Source organism: Paracoccidioides brasiliensis (genome assembly GCF_000150735.1).
Source record: "Paracoccidioides brasiliensis Pb18 unplaced genomic scaffold supercont2.4, whole genome shotgun sequence".
Classification (NCBI taxonomy): domain Eukaryota; kingdom Fungi; phylum Ascomycota; class Eurotiomycetes; order Onygenales; family Ajellomycetaceae; genus Paracoccidioides; species Paracoccidioides brasiliensis.
In genome coordinates, this window is record NW_011371361.1 from 2,417,499 (window position 1) to 2,439,289 (window position 21,791).

General features: G+C 45.6%; 7 protein-coding genes across 7 annotated transcripts; 4 read left to right on the top strand and 3 right to left on the bottom strand.

Moving 5' to 3' along the window:
* Positions 1 to 1,710: 1,710 nt before the first annotated feature.
* Positions 1,711 to 3,070, bottom strand: PADG_04283 (uncharacterized protein; the record flags this gene model as incomplete). Its single annotated transcript, XM_010761096.1, has 2 exons — positions 1,711 to 2,779; positions 2,844 to 3,070. The coding sequence occupies 2 exons, from the start codon at positions 3,068 to 3,070 to the stop codon at positions 1,711 to 1,713; spliced, it is 1,296 nt and encodes a 431-aa protein (XP_010759398.1).
* Positions 3,071 to 3,703: 633 nt separating this feature from the next.
* PADG_04284 (uncharacterized protein) lies at positions 3,704 to 4,897 on the top strand (the record flags this gene model as incomplete). The annotated part of the gene is made up of 5 exons (XM_010761097.1): positions 3,704 to 3,728; positions 3,801 to 3,934; positions 4,417 to 4,491; positions 4,610 to 4,685; positions 4,827 to 4,897. The coding sequence occupies 5 exons, from the start codon at positions 3,704 to 3,706 to the stop codon at positions 4,895 to 4,897; spliced, it is 381 nt and encodes a 126-aa protein (XP_010759399.1).
* Positions 4,898 to 5,930: 1,033 nt separating this feature from the next.
* Positions 5,931 to 10,970, bottom strand: PADG_04285 (uncharacterized protein; the record flags this gene model as incomplete). The annotated part of the gene is made up of 1 exon (XM_010761484.1): positions 5,931 to 10,970. One exon carries the CDS (start codon positions 10,968 to 10,970, stop codon positions 5,931 to 5,933), a length of 5,040 nt encoding a protein of 1,679 aa, XP_010759786.1.
* Positions 10,971 to 11,487: 517 nt separating this feature from the next.
* PADG_04286 (uncharacterized protein) lies at positions 11,488 to 12,072 on the top strand (the record flags this gene model as incomplete). Its single annotated transcript, XM_010761485.1, has 3 exons — positions 11,488 to 11,613; positions 11,673 to 11,984; positions 12,043 to 12,072. The coding sequence occupies 3 exons, from the start codon at positions 11,488 to 11,490 to the stop codon at positions 12,070 to 12,072; spliced, it is 468 nt and encodes a 155-aa protein (XP_010759787.1).
* Positions 12,073 to 13,340: 1,268 nt separating this feature from the next.
* On the top strand, positions 13,341 to 17,637 carry PADG_04287 (uncharacterized protein; the record flags this gene model as incomplete). Its single annotated transcript, XM_010761098.1, has 5 exons — positions 13,341 to 15,256; positions 15,311 to 15,496; positions 15,568 to 16,036; positions 16,097 to 16,678; positions 16,741 to 17,637. The coding sequence occupies 5 exons, from the start codon at positions 13,341 to 13,343 to the stop codon at positions 17,635 to 17,637; spliced, it is 4,050 nt and encodes a 1,349-aa protein (XP_010759400.1).
* A 917-nt stretch (positions 17,638 to 18,554) lies between these two features.
* PADG_04288 (uncharacterized protein) lies at positions 18,555 to 19,332 on the bottom strand (the record flags this gene model as incomplete). Its single annotated transcript, XM_010761099.1, has 4 exons — positions 18,555 to 18,701; positions 18,887 to 19,060; positions 19,154 to 19,167; positions 19,290 to 19,332. 4 exons carry the CDS (start codon positions 19,330 to 19,332, stop codon positions 18,555 to 18,557), a joined length of 378 nt encoding a protein of 125 aa, XP_010759401.1.
* A 1,333-nt stretch (positions 19,333 to 20,665) lies between these two features.
* PADG_04289 (uncharacterized protein) lies at positions 20,666 to 21,544 on the top strand (the record flags this gene model as incomplete). Its single annotated transcript, XM_010761486.1, has 3 exons — positions 20,666 to 20,780; positions 20,875 to 21,161; positions 21,332 to 21,544. 3 exons carry the CDS (start codon positions 20,666 to 20,668, stop codon positions 21,542 to 21,544), a joined length of 615 nt encoding a protein of 204 aa, XP_010759788.1.
* Between the last annotated feature and the right edge of the window lie 247 nt (positions 21,545 to 21,791).

Here is a 21,791-nt window from a genome sequence, read left to right on the forward strand (position 1 = left end):
TAGCGTTTCGTCAGGGTCTGTCACATCTGTGGAGACAAGAACAAGCAAGGTGCTAATGACTCGGCAACTAACGAGGGGTGTTCTCCACAATTGGATCTGGCGTCTTGTCGTAACTGGATCCACAAAAAGCTCCAGGATACGGAGCGAGCAATACGTTCATTTCTTGTCCGATTGGCATCAACTATGAACAAGGATAACCTGTCAGCCCCAAGCTGACACTTTGCTCTCTCAGCTCACCTCGCATGTGTAGTTCATACGCGGTCAGTCCCGGTGCAGTTTATAATCGGAAAGCAAGAGAAGCCCTTTGAATAAACTGGCCGAGTTCTTACCCGGCTACACAAGAGAATGAGAAAGAAAGAAGGAAAAGGAAGAAGAAAAGAAAAGAAAAGAAAAGGGTATAGATGTATATATATAGTAAACGTGGAAAGAAGTACAAGTAATACAGATATAGCATGTAAATAAGCGTACCTTCAACCGACCGATCTGCAGAAGAGAGCTAAAAATCGCAGGATTCGAGTCGCAGTCGGCCAAGGGATCTCTCGTTTCAGTGTAGGTTTATATGTCAAAGTGCCCCTCAGCATGTCCGCCTATTTGGTCTGACTACGTTCTATGGAATGACGGTCTCTGTGCAGAGCCGAGATAGCTATTTACACATACATCAAGTACTCTACAGTACGGAATACATACATATGGGTAAAGTTAATGGTGGTTTGAACGAAAGAGTCATGATAAGTGAGTTTGGTCAGATGAAACGACTGCGAACCGCCCAGTCAGTCAATGGCAAGGGGGATTCCATGCCGACTGGTGGGTGTGACGGTACCACAACAGGTGCATCGGTTTCAGGAGGGTTAGATTGAACTGACGACATGTACAGCGGCGAGAAAATCTAGATACAGCTGCTATGTAGGGATGCTTGGGGGTTGAACTAGATATTTAAGTTGAATTGTGTTGGTCGAGGCTGAAGGACGAAGTGCACGCCGCAAAAGCCTGACTGAGTTCATAATCCCCAACAAGCAATCAAGGAGTCGGTAACCAACGTCTATGATCCAGAGAAACCGGAGTCATTCCCTGCTGCACGACCTCGGAGGTTAGGTGTGTGGTAGGGATGATTGTGCAACAACTGCAAGGATGTCAACACGACGAAATACTGTAAATATGGATATATTAAGTATTAACGCCAACATCTATGGATGTAGTAATGTATGTAAATATATCGAGGTCATCATGCCCAATGCTGTAATATCCCAAGTCCGGTCATCCAAAAACAACCCCGTCCAGAACCCAAAGTAATAAGATAAAAATAAAAATATATAAAATAAAAATAACATAAAAAAGGGGGGGGAAGAAAGAAAGAGTCAAAAGGCAAGCTGCGTATATCTCAGCGAGAGAAAAAGAGACGCAATGGAAATGAGCCGCAATGCTGCGCAATAAAACCTGAATATCACACATAATTACCAATGAGCGCCCAATTTTTCCAAGCACGCTATGGGCATAAAACTTTTGATGAAGTCGCCAATTCATGTACAGTAATGGCGGGTTGAAAAGGAGAACGATGGTGTTCCACTGAAAAGTGAATTTGCGCAACAGGGATTCCCGTATGATGGAGAGTAGAGACAGAGAGATAGAAGCTGTGTGTGGGTGTGAGTGGGAAATTTGTCTCGGGTCGAGAATTTGCAATTGAGTCTTCTACTTGCTCGAATTCCGCGAATGCTAACTTTCCCCTGTGGGTTTTGTTTCAGTATATTCATGGTTACTATCATTTACCGATGGCAGAGCGCTTTTACAGTCAGAATTGGTTTCTGGAACCTTGAGCGAGGTGTTTGTGGGAGTAGCAGTCAGAGCTTTCTTTTCTGAGTGCGGTTGTATTGTTGAGTCATGTTGTCTCATAAAGGATAATTCCTTTCTTCGTTTCATTTGGGGTTGTCGTCGTACGAAAGGAACGCTATCGACTCTGGGGGATTTGGATTTTCCGATACCGTCTGGACGGACATGCGCTGAGGCAGCGCGTCTCCAAGCTTTAATCTTAGGGTCTAGCTGAAGCAAATCTGCGTCGGAATTTGGTGACATCGCTGTTGGTCCCGGGGAGGGATGCGTGCATTGCTCGCTGGAGATTGTTTCGCCGTTGTCAGCATAGTCGGAGCCTCCGTCACCTATGAGGAAGAGATGGGATGGGCAGGACTGGGTCATATCGGAAGCAACGTAGCTCCATGGAGTCATGGGATTGCTTTCTGAAGCCGCTGAACTTGCCTGTGTTGGCCTCTCCCCAGGGAGCGTTTTCGCAGATGGATCACTCGCAGAAATCGGGGATTTTGCAAAACCTGTCTGGCATGATATGGACGCATTAATGGCGCTATTGGCGGTCGAGCTGGTAACGGGGTTTGGATGGCCATAGGAATGAACCGAAGACAATGGGGATGGAGTTGTAAGGTGATGGAAAGAATGGTTTGTATGATTACCAAGCTGCCTGTCGTTCGGTATGGTACTCGACGAAATCCAATCTGCTGCAACACGGTGTGCTTCAAGAATTGTTGAATCTTTTAATATGTGATGTTTGGTATATCCCGATGGCACCATCCATCCCTTGAGATCACTCCAACCAACCTTATCGGAAAAGGACGCCGCTTGAGTGGCCGACGGGTCGTTCACAGTGGTCAATTCGAGTCGACCCGGGTGTTTCACGGTAGGGCATACTGTCGGTCCATCGTTCTGCTTCTTCCTCTTTTGACGCGAAGGTTTGGTAACTCCCCACTTCTTCAGTCGACTGCGGAGTTGGGTTTCACTGTGTTTGGTTTGGATCAGATTACATTCCGTTGCATATCGGGGGACAAAACGAGCATTCTTACGTCGGGTTGAAATCGTCGCTCCGAATTTTCTTGATGACTTGCTTCAACGGCCATTCTTCTTCCTTGTACAGTGCTGCAATCTCAGCGCGTTTGTTCTCCCAAACTTCGGATGGGATAGACGTCTTCATTCTCACAGGAGTTGTGAAGAATTGCGGTAGAATTCTACTTGCGTTTAAACGAAATAATGGGTTTAGTTGCGGATACTTAGATGCTTTGCAACAGGCCATTAAATGCGAAAAGCCATTGATATCATTCCTTGCCAAATTGTGAGTAACGAAATAAGCGGCAATTACTAGAAAATGCAGAGGTTAGAGAGAGGAATGGAAACATCTACAAGGCCGGATATGAAATTGAAGAAGTAGCGTAATGAAGTACGACAATATCATTCGAGCTAGTGTGCACGGAACCAGGCCGCCTCAAGAGCACCCGTCTCGCCAGTTGCATCAATAGCTGAGTAGCGCACTATCAGGAAGAAACGCAACAACCTGGCCAGCCACAAATTCTATAACCAGACTAGCGGTAATTGGAAATGGGAGCGATTGCCAAGCCGAGGTAGACTTACAGTCGGCACCGCTGGCTAGCTTCATCGATTCGATGTCAATCAATCACAACATATTCTGCAAAAATAACAAGGTCCAGAGCATGAGGTAAAGAAACAGTGGCACTAATGCCAGCGTTATCATACCCGCAGCACAAGGCACGATGTGACAAGGAAAGTCATCAAAATAAAAGAGCAAGGAAAAGGACCTTGGCGGTTCACCAGGCTGATCCGATCCATATGGATGTCAAGTCCCGAGAGAAGTTGATTGAGATTAGGATGTACAAAACCTATTCAGAGCGTCTATACGACTAGCAACGTCATGTCACCCTTCCAAAGTTCCAAAGGTATCTCTATCCCCTGCAGATTTCACCCTTAGACTTTTGGCAGGAAACAAGTTTCCCATACATACTTTCCAGCAACACTAGTAATTGGCGCTGGGGTGGGGGCGACAAAGAAATTTACCAGAGCCCAATCACGTTCAGCAGCCAGCTGGTCGGTTTTCGCCTGGTCCACCGAGTTGAAGGTTGGATCTGTCGCAAGCCAAGACAATGTATGTATGTACATCGGGAGTACACATCTCCCACCTGGGCATATTGCATCTTTGCACAGTTGGAAGTACGGGCGGGCTGCGTAAGAATTCCATTAGCATAGATCTCTTCAAGGTTCTGTACTGGGATATAAAAGTTCAGCGCGAGATTGGCCGTTTGCTAGAATATAGAGCCAGTGGCCTGAGTTGGCGCATGATAAGTGATGCTGCTGCCCTTAGCAATCAGCATGGGGACTGATGGTTGACCTCAATAGAGAATCGGGGAGGACTGAGTTTATCCCGCTCAAAGGATATCGATCTCCATAAGCAGCTAACCCTGCCTTAAACAACTAGAAAAATGAAATCTATACGTGGTTCATTACGCTATGTCTGTTTCGTTGGACATAAAAAAGGTTCCAAGGACCAATTAAAAAATCATCGAAGTTTTTATGACTGTGCGTTTTAATAGGGCAAACCAGCCATGAATAACGGAAACCCGCCTACAGAATGGTTCCGAAGGTCACTGCTCCACACTGAGCCAAGCAGAAATGGACATGAGGGAAAAGCCACAAGCGCATTGGGTATGTTGGGTTTTCATACACCGTCCCGTTGTATTTTGCAATACGAACGTGTGCTTCTTGGGGTAAACAAGGGGGTAAGGTTTAGTTAGCCACTAACTACCTCCTTCGAACCCATCAGCTGCCCAAAATCCCGAACGTCGATCTTCTTCCCGTTGGCTTCGCTTCCCTGGCATTCCTCTCGCAGGACTACGAGGGTACCAGCTGTCAAATATTTCGTTTTCAACGACTTAACTAAATCAACCAAGCGATTTTTTCCAGGCTGGCTGGATTGAAATAAATCATCAGTCGTCGTTGTAGTTGAGCAAGATTTGCTGATAATTTCAACAACTGCTTAGTCGAGTTAGCCGGGGAAGCTGTCGACCACGGTAGCGTCATTACAACCCTGCCTGGATCTCTGTCACTCTGAGGGGAAAATTCCTAGAGATGGCATTCTCGGTGTTCTGAATAGCATTTCGGACGTTGAAACGCGCAGAAAGTATCCGTATTTCATTATCGGACGCAAGATCTTACATAGGAAAGCTTGGAAGAAAAATCCGATATATCACATCGGAATCGTTCTTGGCTAAACCCGATTTATCATCCTCACGAAGATTGTGGCTTGCGACGTCTGAGGAAGTGTTCCTAGCTAATTAGCCAACCCCGGATAACTAAAGCAAGTCAGGGCAATGTCCGAGAATCAGGAGTTCCAAGGAATAGTGACAGCGATCCCTGACACACCCATCATTACTCCGCGAACCACGATTCGATAAAGATATTTCGTGAAACGGACATCACTTGGACCCGGGAACTCTGAGGGACTATAAATATCGAGTTGGATGGCTGTGCATGTCTCGAAATCCAGAGATGGTGCATGTGATAATGGAAGAGGCTTCCAAAAACTTCCAGTTCGTCGGCTTGTCACGTGCAAGAACTTCTAGCTGCCCGGACGGAACCTTGGAACACTCTTCAGAGGGACGATTAATGCGCTCTGATTCCGAGAATTATTGAAGAGTTAGGATTGATTGACGGGTATGGCTATGAACAAATGAATGGAGCTCTGTGGCTCGAATTTATTCCCACAGCATTCAAGAAGAAAATAAAAGACACTCATGTCGAGATTATATATGTATATATAAATATATATATATATATATATATATACACCAGACGAACGGTTGGTTCATGGACCGCGATATCAAAGCACAGCAGGATGCGAATTAGCTAATAATAAGAATACAGAAGAGGGAAGGAGAAAACAATCATCATCTATGATGCGGAACTCTTTCTCTTCGTTCTTTTCCTTTACCACTAGTCACCAAGCCATTAACGCCAGAGCAAACCAAAGTATGAGAAACACCGTTTGCTATCTTCAAACAACCAGATCCGTGGTACATCATGCAGAAAATAAACAACCAAAAAAAAAAAAAAAAAACAAAAAGAAACAATTATTCAAGGGCCGATCACCTGTTTCTTTTGATTCGATGCTCTTGGCCCCTCCTTGACATTTTCTTTCTTTTGTCCGGGGGTAGAACTAAGGGCTCATCTTTCAAATGCCACTCCATGAAGCGGATAAGATAGTCATCGATATGACCCGGTTCGTGCTCTCCATCTGCACCCTGAACGGCTGGCGATCCCGGACATGCGGGAGTGTTGGCATTTCCTGCATGGGGAACAGACGGTTCGTATTCTTCAACTTCAGCTGCCACGGGTGACCCTGCTTGACTGAACCCAAGTTGCCCTGGGGTGTGTGGAACACTACCCTCCTCGAAGTCGCCATCATCTGCGTGCTCCAGTTCCTTCTCAGCGTTCTTTGCGGCGTCGATGTCTTCTTTATCCTCTGCCTGTTCGAAAGCTCGAGGAGTTCCAACAACCTTCGTATCAAGAACTCGATCCATGGCTGCGCTTGCTTCATCATTACCACCCGCAACGTCGTCACCTAGCATGTCCCGAACATCTAACTTTTGGAAATAATCTGTGGTGAATTCACCTTCTTGAATAATTACATCGTCGAGCATTCGTTTTTGATTGGCTTTGCGTAGAATGTTGGATTCAATGGTGTATTCAGAAACAAAACGGTAGATGTGCACGTCGCGAGTTTGGCCGATTCGGTGACATCTGTCTTGGCACTGCTTATCCATAGCAGGGTTCCAGTCCAGGTCATAGAATATGACTGTATCAGCCCCAGTCAAATTGATCCCTAAGCCACCAGATCTGCTAGAGAGAATAAATGCTAAGATTCGGGTATCGTTGTTGAACCGTTCTGTTAACATTTGACGCTGCTCCACCTTTGTAGCTCCATCAAGACGGAGGTAGCGGTGGCCATGGATATTGAGAAACTGCTCCAGTATATCAAGCATTTTTGTCATTTGGGTAAATATCAAAGCACGATGGCCACCTGATTGCAATTTCCTGAGAAGCTTGTCGAGTTGCTGAAGCTTTCCACAATCGTACTGCAGGAGCCTCTTATCCGGAAAGGCGATGGACAAGCGCATCTGTGCCTCATGAAAAGGGTCGTAGTCCGGGACCTTTTGTGACATGCTCAGGCATCGAGATTCAATTGGTGTTAGAGCCGCACCTGTTATTTCTGAGGCGACAGCGGCGGGTGTGACGAATGCAAATTTCTGTATAATGGTTTCCATCGCCAAAGACCTCTCATTCAAAGATAAAATCATTGAAGAAATGGCTGAAGACTGCTGCAAAAAGAAGTCAAGAAGTGGGCGGCGCGGAGGTAGCCTTGGAGACTTTGTCTGGATACCAGGATTGACGGTAAGAAAGTCAATGAGACTTTTCCCGTACACTGGGTGTTGTCCATGGCGTTTCGACTCGAAGTAAAGGCATCTTTCTAGCTCTTCCATTCTCGTTTTTCGCGATGAATTTTCCATTGAAAGCAATGCTGATTGAACCGAAGAGCCGTCAAAATCCATGTTCCAGTTTGTGCGGTTATACTGGCGCTCGCGAAGTGTCCGGAGGGGAATATAAGCTGCAATTCGCGAGGTATCATCCACAAGCCTCTTTGACGTTTGTTCTCTTGATATGGGAACTAAATTTAAGAAGTCCAAATCTAACTTGCTCAACGGACCCTCGCTTAATAGTCGGCGTCGTACAAACAGCTCTTTGATTTCAAAATCGGCAATTGCCGATTTCGGCATCGAAAAAGAAGTCGTTATCTGTCGCGTCTCAAAAAGGTCGGGGTGATTACAGACCTTCCGCAATTGCATTAAACAGTTGATGATAGACAAATAATTTCCAGATGCCAATGTTTCTTTGGTTTGCGCTCTCGACATGAATCCGTCATATAAGTATCGTTGTCGCTTTGAGAGTCGGCATGTTACAACATGTTCAAACTTTGCGGGCATTTGTTTTTCTACATCCACCTTAAGACGGCGTAAAATGTAGGGGCGCAGCACGGTGTGTAATTTCGTAACCACTTTTTTGGCTTCATCATCCATGGTTTCTCTCCCATGTTCGAGAATTTGCTCTACGGGTCGTCGAAACCATTCGGAGAAGTTTCGAAGATCGGCAAATCCTTCAACGCCAGTGTCACTACCGTCAGACGGCATGAGAAAGAAAAGAAGGGACCATAGTTCAGTCAAATTATTCTGGAGTGGCGTGCCAGTCAAAAGCAGTCTTGCCTGGGTTTTGAACGTGAGCAGTGTCTGCCATCTCTGGGATCGGAAATTTTTAATATTATGTGCTTCGTCAAGAACCATGTAATGCCAATTCCGTCTCTTAAAAGTTTGTTGATCTTGGAGTACAAGCTGGTAAGATGTGATGCAGACGTGCCAACGGTCGTCGTCCATCCAGCCTTTGCGCTTCTGCCTTCGCTCCTCTTGAGTGCCATAATATGTAAGGATTTTGAATCCAGGGCACCACTTTTTAAACTCCATTTCCCAATTTAACATTACACTGGTTGGGACAACAACTAAATGCGGTCCCCACACCTCATGTTCGACAGCTAAGTGTGCCAAAAGCGCTATCGTCTGAATGGTTTTTCCCAGGCCCATTTCATCTGCAAGAATTCCATTTATATTGCTGGTGTACAAGCCTGCTAGCCAGTCCAAACCAAAGTGCTGATATTCTCGCAACGTCCCGCGAAGAAGATGCGGGATTGGTGTATTGATTGGTAGAGGTGATTTCGGAGCAGAATTATCAGTCTGATTCTGGTCCTGGTCGTCTTGGTTCGGTTCATATGAAGAAACAGATTCAACATCTGACGTCTTTGTAGCCAAGGTGTCCGGCGAGGGCTGACTGCTGGCATCTCTACTTGGCCGAACATTGTTCGAAACTTGAGCGGTATCATGCTTTCCATTCTCCTTACGATCCTTTGGAGAGGTTTCGTCTTCTGGAACTTCAAGCTTCAATGGCTGAGGCTCTGCCGATGCATGTCCTGAGAATTCATGTTCTTGCACATCAGGTTCATCTGGTCCGTTGGAAACAACGAGGCCTTTATCGTCATCATCCCCACTGTCTTCACGCCTCTCACTAGCTCCCTCCTCGTTCCTTATAGTTATTTCCTCGGGTTCTACCATTTTAGTGGAGAAAAATCCAAGTAATCCAGGACTCTCTTCATCACTGCTAATTGCCTCATCATTGTCACTTTCGTCCGAACGGGAATTATCCTCATCACTGTCTCCCATGTCATCATCCATGTCTGTTGACTCTTCATCGCTATCATCCAGAAGTACTGAATCAACTTCTTCCAAATCTGCATCATGGTGTGCGAGTTCGTTCACAGGCGGCAAATAAAGACCCCTGCCTTCGTCGTTAAGTTCTAGTTCTGTAAGTGAACTGCGGATGGACGGCGAACGTTCCTGCTGCGATTGTTTCGATTGATCATCAACTCCAATGTTACTTGACGCTAGATGCGCATATTTGATCCGGAGTTGTTCTGCGGTCAAGCCTTCGTCGTCATTAGTTCCATCATCATCATCATCCCCCTCACTCTCAGACGTCGACATGTTGCTTTCATCTTCCGTTTTCTCTTGGCTTGATTGATCCCTCTCCGAGCCCGTTTCAGTGTCATACTGGCTTTCTTCAAGTTCGGTATCATACGATCGATCCGGCCTTCTCATTTCAAACAACAGAGTGGATTGTTTGATGGCTTTGTTCAAGGCGAGTTGATCCTCTGCCTTTTTCTGCTCTTCCCATCGAGCCAACCGGGCTCTCTCTACTTCTGCACGAACTGCATCAAATTGACGTTGTAAATCTTTAACAAGATGCTTACGTTTCTGCCGTATATCTTCCTGCTGTTCCTTTAATATATCCTCTGGAAGTTTATTTCGCTTCCTCCACTCCTCTGCGCACCACTGGGCAAATAATTTTGCAAGGTGTCGATGCTGTTTGCGCTCCTTATCAAGTAATTTCTTGAAGTACAAGGCATGAGCGACAAGATGATCTTGGTGAGAATACTGAGGTGGAGGTTCCTCGGCTGGATCGGTAATGTAACGGGAACAACGCTCCTTACTTAGAAGTTGACCAGGCTGACCGGCTTCCCAAACCCTCGTTCTCATGCGTGCCTCGATTAGGGCAGCTTCGGGAGTTGAGAAGCCACCCTCGTCTTCTGTTAAGGTTTCATTTTCTACCCATTCCCGGAATGACGAGTACTTCTTTTCGGGCAACACATGAGATGGGTGTTGAGTAGCTAGTGAGGGCATTTTGACTTTAAATCGCAGCCTAGGCAGTTTCTGGATCGAATTCCATCCTGCTTGGCCCTCCACATCCTCAGATCCCTGACTTTTACCACTTGCATGAGAATTTTTTACAGACACTGGAGACATGTTTGCAGGGGTAACGTGGCCTCTCTGGGACTTGTGACTATTCTTGGTGTTAGTTATTGGGGTAATGGACTTGTTATGAGCGCTGGACGAAGCAATACTTGGGGCTCTGTTTCTCAAAGTTGCGCTTTTGGAGACAGAAGTTTGTGAATTGCGTTGTTTCGTTAGCGGGGTCCTGGTATTCGGGCTTTTTAAACCATCCTTCCTAGGAGAAGTGCCCTCGGATCCTATAGTAGTAGTTTTACCAACAGATAATCGTCTCCCATTTGTTCCGGACTGAGATGCCATCGCGACCGTGGGGGGATTGCCATGTCGCGGGGAGCGATTCGGTTTTGCCCGATTCACATAGTCCTGGTGGGCGGAACGGGTTTGTCTCTTATCTGACGGAAGCAGCTCGAGCGGCACCGCGTTTGTCCTGGATGACTTCCGCCTTCCGCCTTCAATGAAAGACGTTGGCCCATCAACAGAGACGCGTTTCCATGGGGGAGATACCGGACGCGGCGTACTTCGACCGGAAGGGTCTGCAATTTTCCGTTTTTTGGGCGGGGGTCCAGGGAGGACGTCGTGGCAGTCATCATCGTGGCTAGGGCCATTTGGAACGGAGTCGCCTACAGCAGAATCAAGAAGCGCGTTTTGGAGGGCAGAGAAGTGAGATTTGTCTTCCGACTCGGAAGTTGCGCTATCGAGATGTTGCTGGGACGTGCCGTTAAGGCTGCCGTTTTGCATTTCTTTTTCGGTGGAAAGGGGCGCAACCCGCTCCAGACCCCAACGATCCCAACGAAAACGCGTTGAAAATACCTGAATGTACCATCAATCAATAGCTTTCAGGTTTTCAAGTCGGCACAGAAGGTTTGGCATCGTTATCGGCAAATTTGCGTTGCTGGCGACAGAAAAACGGGCTTGTGTCGTGGTCTGCGCGAGAAGTGGTTTTTCGCTGACTAGCGAGTCAATTTCCTTCCGAATGCGATTACATAACCATCACCTGACCACTCTACAGGTGTCCAATTTCCCACTAGCTAAAAAGGCTAAACCGCATCCGGACATGACCTTCAGGCGTTTAAGGGACATCTTATTTATACAACGGAAGTTCTATTGCCAGCCTGTAGTCTGTGTTGCAAGACTCCAGCTATCCCCATTTTAGCTTTCGATCCTGTTTTTGGCGAATTGTCGAATGAACATCTATAGTGAGTAATCTTTAATCTACAAGACATTGGTGCAATTGCTAACTTCCCCGCACTGCCAGATGTTGAGGCAATTTGCCGCGGCGGTAAAACTGCCCTCACGAGCGGTCTACCAGGTCCCCCACGCTTGTTTATCCGTCTCACAAGTTCGATATGCCTCTCAGGCTGCAGTAGACGATCCAGAGATGGTGTGTTGCTTGCTACTCGCTTCCACCGGTTTTCTGTAGCTGATAAATTGTCTCTCCAGAACAACAACTATTACAACCCGCCAGGTCAGAAACGCCAATTCCGCGACCCATACGGCGACTGGTGGGATAAGCAGGACCGAAGAAACTTTGGAGAGCCTGTTCATGAAGACAACGATATTCTGACTATACTTTCCACGGAAACATATACGCATTTTAAACCAGGGAAAGGTTTATTCTTGTTGGGATGCGCCGCTGGTTCCGTTCTCCTCTTCAGCGGAATTATCAGCCTTTGCTACTCCGACAAACCCAGTGCCCCTCGCACATTCCCGGATGGGCTGGAAAGGGAGCTTGGAGGGCCTAGCACTGTCCGGGTATGTTTGAATACTATGATGACAGTTTAATTTTTATGGAAGCTGACTCTCACTCAAGGCTCGGAGACCGGAAGAGGACAAGTGGTGATTGTTTCGCGGAGGCATATGATTTCTTTTTATATGTAAATAAAGCGGCAGTTATAACTACGTCCAACAAATATATTTGTTTTTCGATGTTGAGTTTGAATTGCTACGGTTATAGTTGATAATGGGTTTAAAAGTTGACTGTGGTCTTCTATTGCTTGTAGCTGGGAGGCAGATAATTTTAGCAATCATGCATCTTTTTTGACTTTTTATCTCTCTGATACAAGTCCTGATGACAGTACATGTCATGAAAGATAAATAAATTCACTGATACACACATTCCTCAGCATGACGCGGGATTGAATATGATCATCCTCATGAGATTGTGTTCAAAACTTGCTGCTTTGTTGTCAGGGACAACCTGTTTCATTCACACATTAGAATCAAGTGCAGCTCATCAGAGCTATTTTTATAACTCTTGTTGTCAAACATTATTTTCACACAGTTTCTGCAAGTTGTAAACATGATATTGTGCAACAAAAACAAACAAGCGATTTATTTGTTTGTTGACAGTCTATTTGACCAACAACTGCAGCATGGAGTAAATAAGCTCGAGAAATAATATGGATCTTAAAATATCCACCAGTTCTTTGTTTCCTAGAGGGAGCATTACATTACTTCCACCCCGGAATCTCCAACTTCTACTCTCCCCACTACCAACCCACGAGGGATCAAGTCGACGCAGGCACGGAGTGCACTAGCTTTTATAGGTCTAATAGTATTTCCCAGGATACACAGACAATTCATAAACCCTCCTCGTATTCCGCATCTCCGGAGCGTGCAATCAAATAGATAGATGGGTAGCCTCCTTTTGCCTTAGGTGGTTGCCAAGCCACCAGTCCAACCCAAACCTGTCTTTCGTCAGCAACGTCACGGTTAACTTACTAGTTAGTTAGAATACTGGATAAAATAAGCACCTGTTCCTTTTCCAAAATGCTCTTCGCCCCGTTCGTTTCAGATTTTAACTTAAATAGTTCGCTTATCGAACATCATTTTTGTTGATACTCTTCTTCGATCAGTCATCGACGCAGAGTGTACAACCATACATTACACCTTCTCAACCCACTCGCATAGTGCATACGGTACCGTTTGATTCAACGACGCCCGGTCCGTCCAACAGGGAGTAAGACTAACCTGTTATTCGATCCCCAGCCCCGTTGTGCGCGTCTCGCTGAACTCCATGACCGAATCTCTTCTTTCTTGCTGCTCACCCACCTCCTGCTTTGGATAGATAAAAGGGAAAAAAGGTTAGGAGGCGCATGCAAAGGTCTCATGTCGACAGCATCAACACGTTCTCGCGGCTTCAGTAGGCGGCTTGATAGCCAGAGCAGCGAGAATACAGACCGCCGTTCACGAAATGTTTCGATTGCACGAAGGAGAACTATCAGCTACAATGATGCGTACACATATGCACTCCGAGTTGCGTATCTCGCCTATCTTCTCCAACCAAGAGCCCGTCGTAGACAAAGTGTAGCAGTACCTCGTCCTCGTGCTCAGAAGTCGTCAGTCTCTATAATTAGCGACCTAAGTTTGGTTAAAGATCACAAAAGCACCAGATTACCTCATGGGTTTGTGGGTCGACTCGAAAATCGATTGACAGGAGTATTCAAAGGGACTGAAAAGGAGAAAGCGTATCAGGATGAGGGAGTGAGGAGAACCTTTGCGGCATTTTTAAACGAGTTAAGGGAACCAGGTTTCAACAAACGCATGAGAGAGGAAAGACGTGCAGAGCCTCTAGTTTTAATATTTTTCTCCAATGCTACAAAGGAACTATCTAAAGGCCAATCCCCCGATGATATAAGCTGGAAGCTCATGGTTGATCGGCATGTTGCTCTATTCGTGAGAATCATCATCCTTATTCTCAGAGATCATGGCTGGGACAAGGATAGACCTGAACTCGCTAGCCAGCTCTCTGTCTTGGAAGTCAAATTGCTTGCGCATGATCAGGATCTCGCACAGGCTTCTCAAAAGGATGGAGGAAGTGCGACTACTGAACTTGCACCACTATCTTATAACGTCGACGATATGCCATTAGTCCAAGTCGTGGTGAAGGTGTTCGGGCTTAGGAATTCGCAAGTCCAGTCGGATATCAACAAGTATAAAGATGTATGGACGGCAAAGGCAGCAATGCAGGACCTCAAAACGTATCAGGTTCAGCTCAACTTAAATACCAGAAGAACGCTATCCAACGACGACTTTGATTCAAACGATGCTTTTGAAGCCTGGAAAAAAGCCGAAGCTGGTGACCTCTCTCAAATGATGTTCTCTATAATGCAATCTAACCCAGAGACCAAAACAAGCACATCTGGTAGCACCCTTCCTTATCTGAGTACCAGATCTAGCGACCTTGCTACCATAGATTCAGGATACTCTGAGCCGTCTGAAGTTTGCTCTGTCGATGCTTTGTCCCTAGCTGACTCATCCAATGATTACTCTGATGACCATAATTTATACACCTTCATTCCGCCGGATGTCAGGTCTTATTACCGCTTCATACTCCTCCAAATTGTTAACCATGAGCTGCAGAACAGAAAAACCAACGTGTCTGAAGGAAAAGCTGAAGGACACACCACCACCCTTCTTTCCAAACAATCTATGGATCTGCTTAACGAAATAAGTCTCCGCTGGCGAATACCACCGTCTACCCGCGCTGTCTTGTTTCTTGATGTTTTCCGAGAAAAATATGTCGAGCAAGAGATTGACCTTGACACGTTAGACTCCGCATTCGTTTTTGTGAACCAACCACCAGTAGAAAAATCGAGGCGTAGTAGCTTCATCCCAGCCTTGACTGCGAGCAGAGAGAACTGGACGCGGGCCGACTTCGGTGTAATGACGCACCTACTCTCCTCTCTTCATGAGGCTCTCCTTCGACAACTCTACGAGACGATGATGCATTGCTATGACACCAAAGTCCCTCCTATAGGATCGGTCATGTACATCCTGGAAAATCACGTCGAGGCGGATCCCAACTTTATTTCCAAGTCGGAGGATCACGAAGAGTTTCGTTCCCATGTACATAACGGACTGGTGGAAAAGGCAAAGGAGGTATACCAAGAACACCTCGACAAGGAAATTCCTCCTAATACAGATGTGTGGGAGTTTTATCATGTAATGCAACTCGGGAAAGCTGTCATGAAGCTTGTCCAACGGATACAGAAGAGATATAAAAATAATCCTGAAATTATGGGGTATGTACTATAGCGCCTCACCAATTTCACATGGACCGAAGCTGACTTGTTTAGTGTGAATCCCTCACCTATCCTAATTAAATGCGTTCTTCCTATGTATGCGGAAGACGCGCGGGATATCATTGCTAGGGTTATACAACAAGCCAAGGATAAGAATGAAGAAATTGGAATACAGGACGGGTTTGATCTGTACAAAGAATTGGCAGAAATTCGGCAATTTTATGTATCGACACTTCCCGGGTAAGAGCTGCATCTATGATTTACGTTCTTCTCCTGGTTGAAAACCCTTTTCCGCTAATGATATTGAATAGTGACCCGTTCCCCATTCCAATTGAGAGGCTTCTGGTTGACTTCGTTTGGCGTTGGATTCGAATGACTGATGAGAAGGTTGTGGATTGGGTAAACCAGGCCATTAAACAAGATGACTTCAAAGTCCGGACTGAATTGCCGAGTGACATACCATCAGAAGAGCAACGGCACAGCGTGTCAGTAATCGATATATTCCGGTTCTTGAACGAATTTATCAATCCGATTGTACAACTGAACTGGAACGACGAAGTGGGATATGCCAAGTTTATGACTGCCATTTCAAAATCGATCGGGGCAGGTGTCGCGAGGTATTGCGAGGTTCTTGAACAAATGTTTAGTAGGGAAATGGATCGCCTTACCCCGGAACAGGAATCGTCTTTGTCGCGATCCCGACAGGAGAAATGGATGCAAATGGCCAAAGAGGCGTGGAACAGCAAGGAGAAAATCGAACCGTTTCAATTCTTCCCAGAGGTGGGTCTTGGAAACCAAAATGTGGCGGTTTTTTGGGAGTCAACTGACCTTTCCTTTTAGTCCTTTGTGAAACTGAATAATATTGAATACGCACTTCATCAGCTTGATAAGCTCGAAAGAGACATAAATGTTGATGCTTGCGCAGACATACTTGCAAAGAATGCTCCTCCTTCCTTAAAACACCCGAGGAAGACCACGAACTATGTTTTCACGGTCAAAATTGTTGAGGCAGAAGATCTGAAGGGATGTGACATGGATGGCCTTAGTGACCCATATGTTTCTTTGGCCGATGAGTCGCAGCGTATATTTAAGACCCGCATTATTTATGACAATCTAAATCCCCGATGGGATGATACTGTCGATATCATTACTAAGGGACCTCAGAACATCATCGCTACAGTCTGGGATTGGGATGCCGTCGGAAGTCACGACTACATGGGACGTACTTCTCTCAAACTTGATCCGGCTCACTTTGCGGACTTTGTCCCTCGAGAGTACTGGCTAGATTTGGATACGCAAGGTCGAATTTTGCTCCGTGTCAGTATGGAAGGCGAACGAGATGATATTCAGTTCTATTTTGGTAAGGCGTTCCGTACTGTAAAGCGAGCAGAGCGGGAGATGACCCGTAAAACAACAGAAAAGGTGTGTTTCAAAATTATGTCCAACCCCTGTCTCGGGAAAATTTCACTGACATCTGTTCCCAGCTTTCTGCCTACATCAACCACTGTCTTTCTCGCCGCGCTCTCAAAGCGTTGCTGTCAAAAGGTATCACGATGTCTACAGTTTCTAGTTATTTCAATAGAAACCGAGCACCGACTGCTTCAGGTCCCACCCAGGCGGAAATTGAGGGCGCCCTAGATACACTCTTCACATACTTTGATGACAACTTTTCAATCATGAACCAAACGTTAACTGCAGAGGCCATGAGAACAGTCATGGCCCGTTTATGGAAAGAAGTGCTGGTAACTGTGGAGAGTTTATTGGTCCCTCCACTTTCAGACAAGCCTTCCAACCAACGGCCCCTCACTCAGCAAGAAGTGGATGTAGTATCTCGCTGGCTCCTTTTGCTCCTCAACTTTTTCAATGCAGTGGACGAAGAAACGGGAGAAGCAAACGGCGTACCCATGGATATTCTCAAGTCTCCCAAATATCACGAAATCCAAAGTCTCTTCTTCTTCTACTTCGAGCCCACCGATAACTTAATCCGAACATCTGAACGGATGGCATCCGCAACATCAGCACGACACCAGGCGAACAGAAACCGATTTTCCGCCCCGCCTTCCATTTTGAGTCCGTTCTCTGCAATTGGTGGTGCTGCCGGCATCCCGTCCGCCCGCCGGTCGAAGAGTATCATGTTATCCCGTAACCTGGGCACGATGAAGAAAGCCAAGCAGGAAAAATGGCGAGAGGCACAAGCAGAGCCGAATGATGATATGATCCTGCGAATTCTACGGATGCGGCCGGAGGCACATGCGTATATTCGTGATCGCAGTCGGCAGAAGGAGAGACTCGCCACGGCTGCTGCTGCGGATCTAATCGTCAAACAAAGCTTAATGGCCGGCAATGGAGGTCGGATGGCTAGTATATTGCCGCGACGGTAAACCATAGTTTCTACCATGAGCTCTACGATATGGGATATGACCGGAATGTTTTTTTTTTTTTTTTTGACGAATGCTCTACTTTGCATGGGTTTTCGTCTGGTGAAGTTATTATATTTTAACATGTGGGAGATACAGCCTTGTTTGAAGTTCTTTTTGTTTCAACTTCCCTCCAACATATTCTTCATTGATCTCAACTCAGAGAGCAGACCTACAAAATTCTCGCATTATGTTTAGCGGATTTACTGTTTTTCCAACCGTCTACATCCTTCTAGCAGCATGATATCACGGCTTATATATTCTCTCTGTGTCTTCCAAGGTTGGCGTTTGTCCCATTCTTCTCAACTTGAACTATTACTTCGCCGCTATTACGCATTGTGTTTCGCTTCAACTTGACAAACCTTGCCGTTTGACATGACAAGCTCGTATAATTCCCCCACATGCTTCTCTGTTTCATGCTTTATTTATTGTTCATTCTCGTTTCCGCAGCCCATCTGAGCTCATGGTATCTTTCCTCCACGTTAATTCCATTGTTAGTTAATAATCGCACCTATACTTGGTTTTGATACTTTAGTTGATATAATTACCAGATGAGCGTTCGGGAATGGTTACTTAGAAATAGCTTGTTTTCTAATCTTAGCGAATTAACTATGTGGTTTTATTGATTTATAACGATTGATTTTGGTAACTGAGGTATCTGTTCAAGGCAGAGGTGCCTAGATCATGCTTGAGACTAGTAATATTTCTAAGGATCTCCCTATAACCAACATAACCATAAAACCACAGTAGAAAAAAGTGAAAAAACGGATCAAAATTTTATTAGTTCCAAGCAATTTTATGTGTGTGTTACTACAACACGGGCCAGTAGATATACTACCGGACGATCTATGTATATACGTAGAAAAAATCACACGTTCCAACTATTGTAGAGCAATACACTCGATCTCGACGGGGACACCCTTGGGAAGCTGGTGGACAGCAACACAGCTGCGAGCAGGGCGACGAGTGAAGAATTTCTCATATTCAGCATTCATTTCGGCGAAGTCATTCATATCCGTGAGGAAGACCTAAGAATGAGATTCCCGACAAATTGGCCCCTGTGTTAGTGTGTTTTATCATCATCTTAAATTTTAAGAAATTGAGAATCGAACAATAAAATATAGGCATCAATTCATCTTCCACTCTCGCTCAAGCAGATCGTTCTTCAGTGGAATGGATGATGTAACACTGTCATTTCCCCTCAGTCACTTACATTAACCTTAACCACCCGATCGACTGTGGTACCCGCCGCAGCCAATACGGCAGCAATATTCCTGCAGCACTGTGCGGTCTTCTCCCCGACGGTCCCTTCAATCACATTTCCCTTTTCATCGGCTGGGATCGCACCGGAGAGGAACACCTGTCCATTTGCTCTAATGGCGTGGGACTATTGCTTTATGTTTTGCGAAAAAGTGCAAGTTCGAGTTAGCCCCATTGCGAATGGTTACGCAAAAAGAGTGTAAATCAAAAAGGCACGTACGTAAGGGCCCGCAGCTGGATTTGAAGTTCATTAGCATGTACTGGGAATTGAAATGGAAATTGATTGCCCTGGTCAGGGGCGGAGGGCCAGGTTCGCTTGGTGGGAAGAAGGGTGGAAGTTGGGAACTTAGACTTACGAGGGCAAGCATCTTTCGCGAAAACGTGGACGATATCAGCCATGTTTCTCGATTGTGTATGTGTGAGACAGAGATGAATTTGCAACGGCAAAGAGGGTTGACGATGGACAGGAGGAGAGCGGAGACGAGCGCTGCAGAGAATGCGGGTTCGTAGATGTTGCCTGAACATGACCTCACTGAGTTGCGCCGGTTGTTGTTTGCTTTGGTTTGATTTCGGTGTTCGTTGACTTCCGCTTATGGATGCGTGGATGGTCACATGACCACGGGTAGATTCGGGAACTTCGCACCACCCGCCAGATCGTTATTTGATCAATTGGTTGAATAAGAGCGGATTGTTTTCATTCGAAGACAATCTCTCTAGTTTTGTTCGTTAGCTTTACATTGCCCGTATTTTAGGTGTGAACCCGCCCGCTGTTCGCTCACCTCATCCACGTGATATCAAACTATATTTAAGTGGGCGCCAAGGCTTTCCTGCAACAGACTAGCGCCCTGCCTATCAATACACAACTAACGAAACAGCTGCATAGCAATCAATATATCCGTACATACTAATTAACTGCCTAGGTAGTTATCTGGCATGCCATCCCTTCCACGCTATTCAACAGGATGTGAATTCCAGTCCGCGCGCCTTTCAGCTCAATTCTCCAAAAGATTGATTTCGCTTGCCTGAAACAGCCAGAAGCAAGCTTCTTCCCATACCACCTAAGGTAACTAGACATCCTGGCCCCTGCGAATTCATAGCTGCGAAAATTCCACGACCTCTGACCAATTGGCCAATAATTGAAATGCCGTCCAAATGAAAATGTGCTCAATTGTCCTCATTCATGGCGCTGCCAAGTCCAACCCCCTCAAGTCACACAATGCAGATAACATGTTATAGCAAATGTGACTTATTTTTATTCATATCCCTCGTACATTCCATAGCAGGCAGGCCCATCTCCTCATCCTGGAGCTTGAACCAATTGGCTTTTGTTTTCTCACACAAAAACGGGGGATATTTTCGCGTTTTTATATCTCTGGTCAGATGCTAGGTCTTATCTGGTTACATGACAAATGCAAGTCATAGGTGCAAACAATCAGCAGAAAACAAAGTGACTTTGCTGCCACTCCTCAGTTAATCTTTGATTCCATCATTTTGCCTTTTCTGCTAACATCTATTGTTAGAAGTCTGTTATTTCACATGGTACTTTACTGTACATTAACACATATTTCTTCTTAAAGCCTGCATGTCCCAGAGTCAGGATGCAAGCTTTGTGTGTTTCTATTCCTTCCTGCCCCCAAGAACTGAATTTCGATTTCTGCGGTTTTGTCCCTTTCTACCACATAAAATTAAGCACCCAAAACAGCCGCAGAGACCGGTTCTTGGATAGGTGATTATGACATTCTTCGTTTTCAGCTTAACTCTGCTGCTGCAGCTCGCCTCAGCCCATTTCTCTGTTAAATATCCCACCTGGCGTGGTGATTCCTTTTCAACACAGTGGAACAGACCATGTATGCATCTGTATATCTCTCAGTTACCCTATCTGCTCTCACTCCTCCCCCCGACCATAAATCCAGTTCGAAGATATCTAATACTGCTACTCAGGCGGAGGGGTCAATGTGACTAATAACCGAACACAATGGCCACTGGACGGAGGTTCCGTCCTCTTTAGCCCCAGCCATCCGTGGGCAATAACATATGTGAATCTCGGTCTCGGCAGCGACGACAAAGTTATCTTCAATATCTCCCTGGTCTCAGGTTTCAATCAAACTGGGAATGGCACGTTCTGTTTTCCAAAAATCCAAATTCCACCTTCGTTAAACTTCGCAGCTGGGACAAATGCGAGTCTTCAAGTCATTCAATTATCGGAACTAGGATCTGCGTTGTATAATGTCAGTTTAATGTTCTTTTCTTTTCCTTTCTCCTTTCTTCCCTCTTTCATTTTCACAGTTGTTGTTGTACCTGTCCCGATTTCGATTCGGGCAACCATACCCCTTGTAAAATTTGCAGAATGAGAACAAAAATATAGGGCATGTTATTAATATACTTATCCCCCCATTAGTGTGCCGACATCACCCTCTCCAAAGATACAAGACTTCTTTCAACTGAGAGCTGTGCCAACTCCTCAGGTATCAACTGGAAGCCCCTTGGAGCAGCTACTAGAGGACCATCGAACACCACCCAAAAAGGAGTTGGGTCTGTGCCCATAATTGATAAAAGTGTCATGAATATGTGGCTCGGTGGGGTTGTGGCATTTTGGCTCTGGAACTGGTGATTTTTAGTTCAGTCTCAAAAATAACAACCACACAACTCCTGCTATTTTTGAAGTTCATCTATGGCCATCGAGTGATTCCTATATCGCATTATTTGAAGCAGAATACCCTTATAGGTATTTAATTAGGTTGATGAATTATTTGTGATGTGTTGTATTATGATGGCGTATCGTTTCAAAAACTGAGGCGGAATTGAGAACTACGTTGAGAGAAGTTAAATAAGTTCTCTTTAAGCAGGACATATATTCA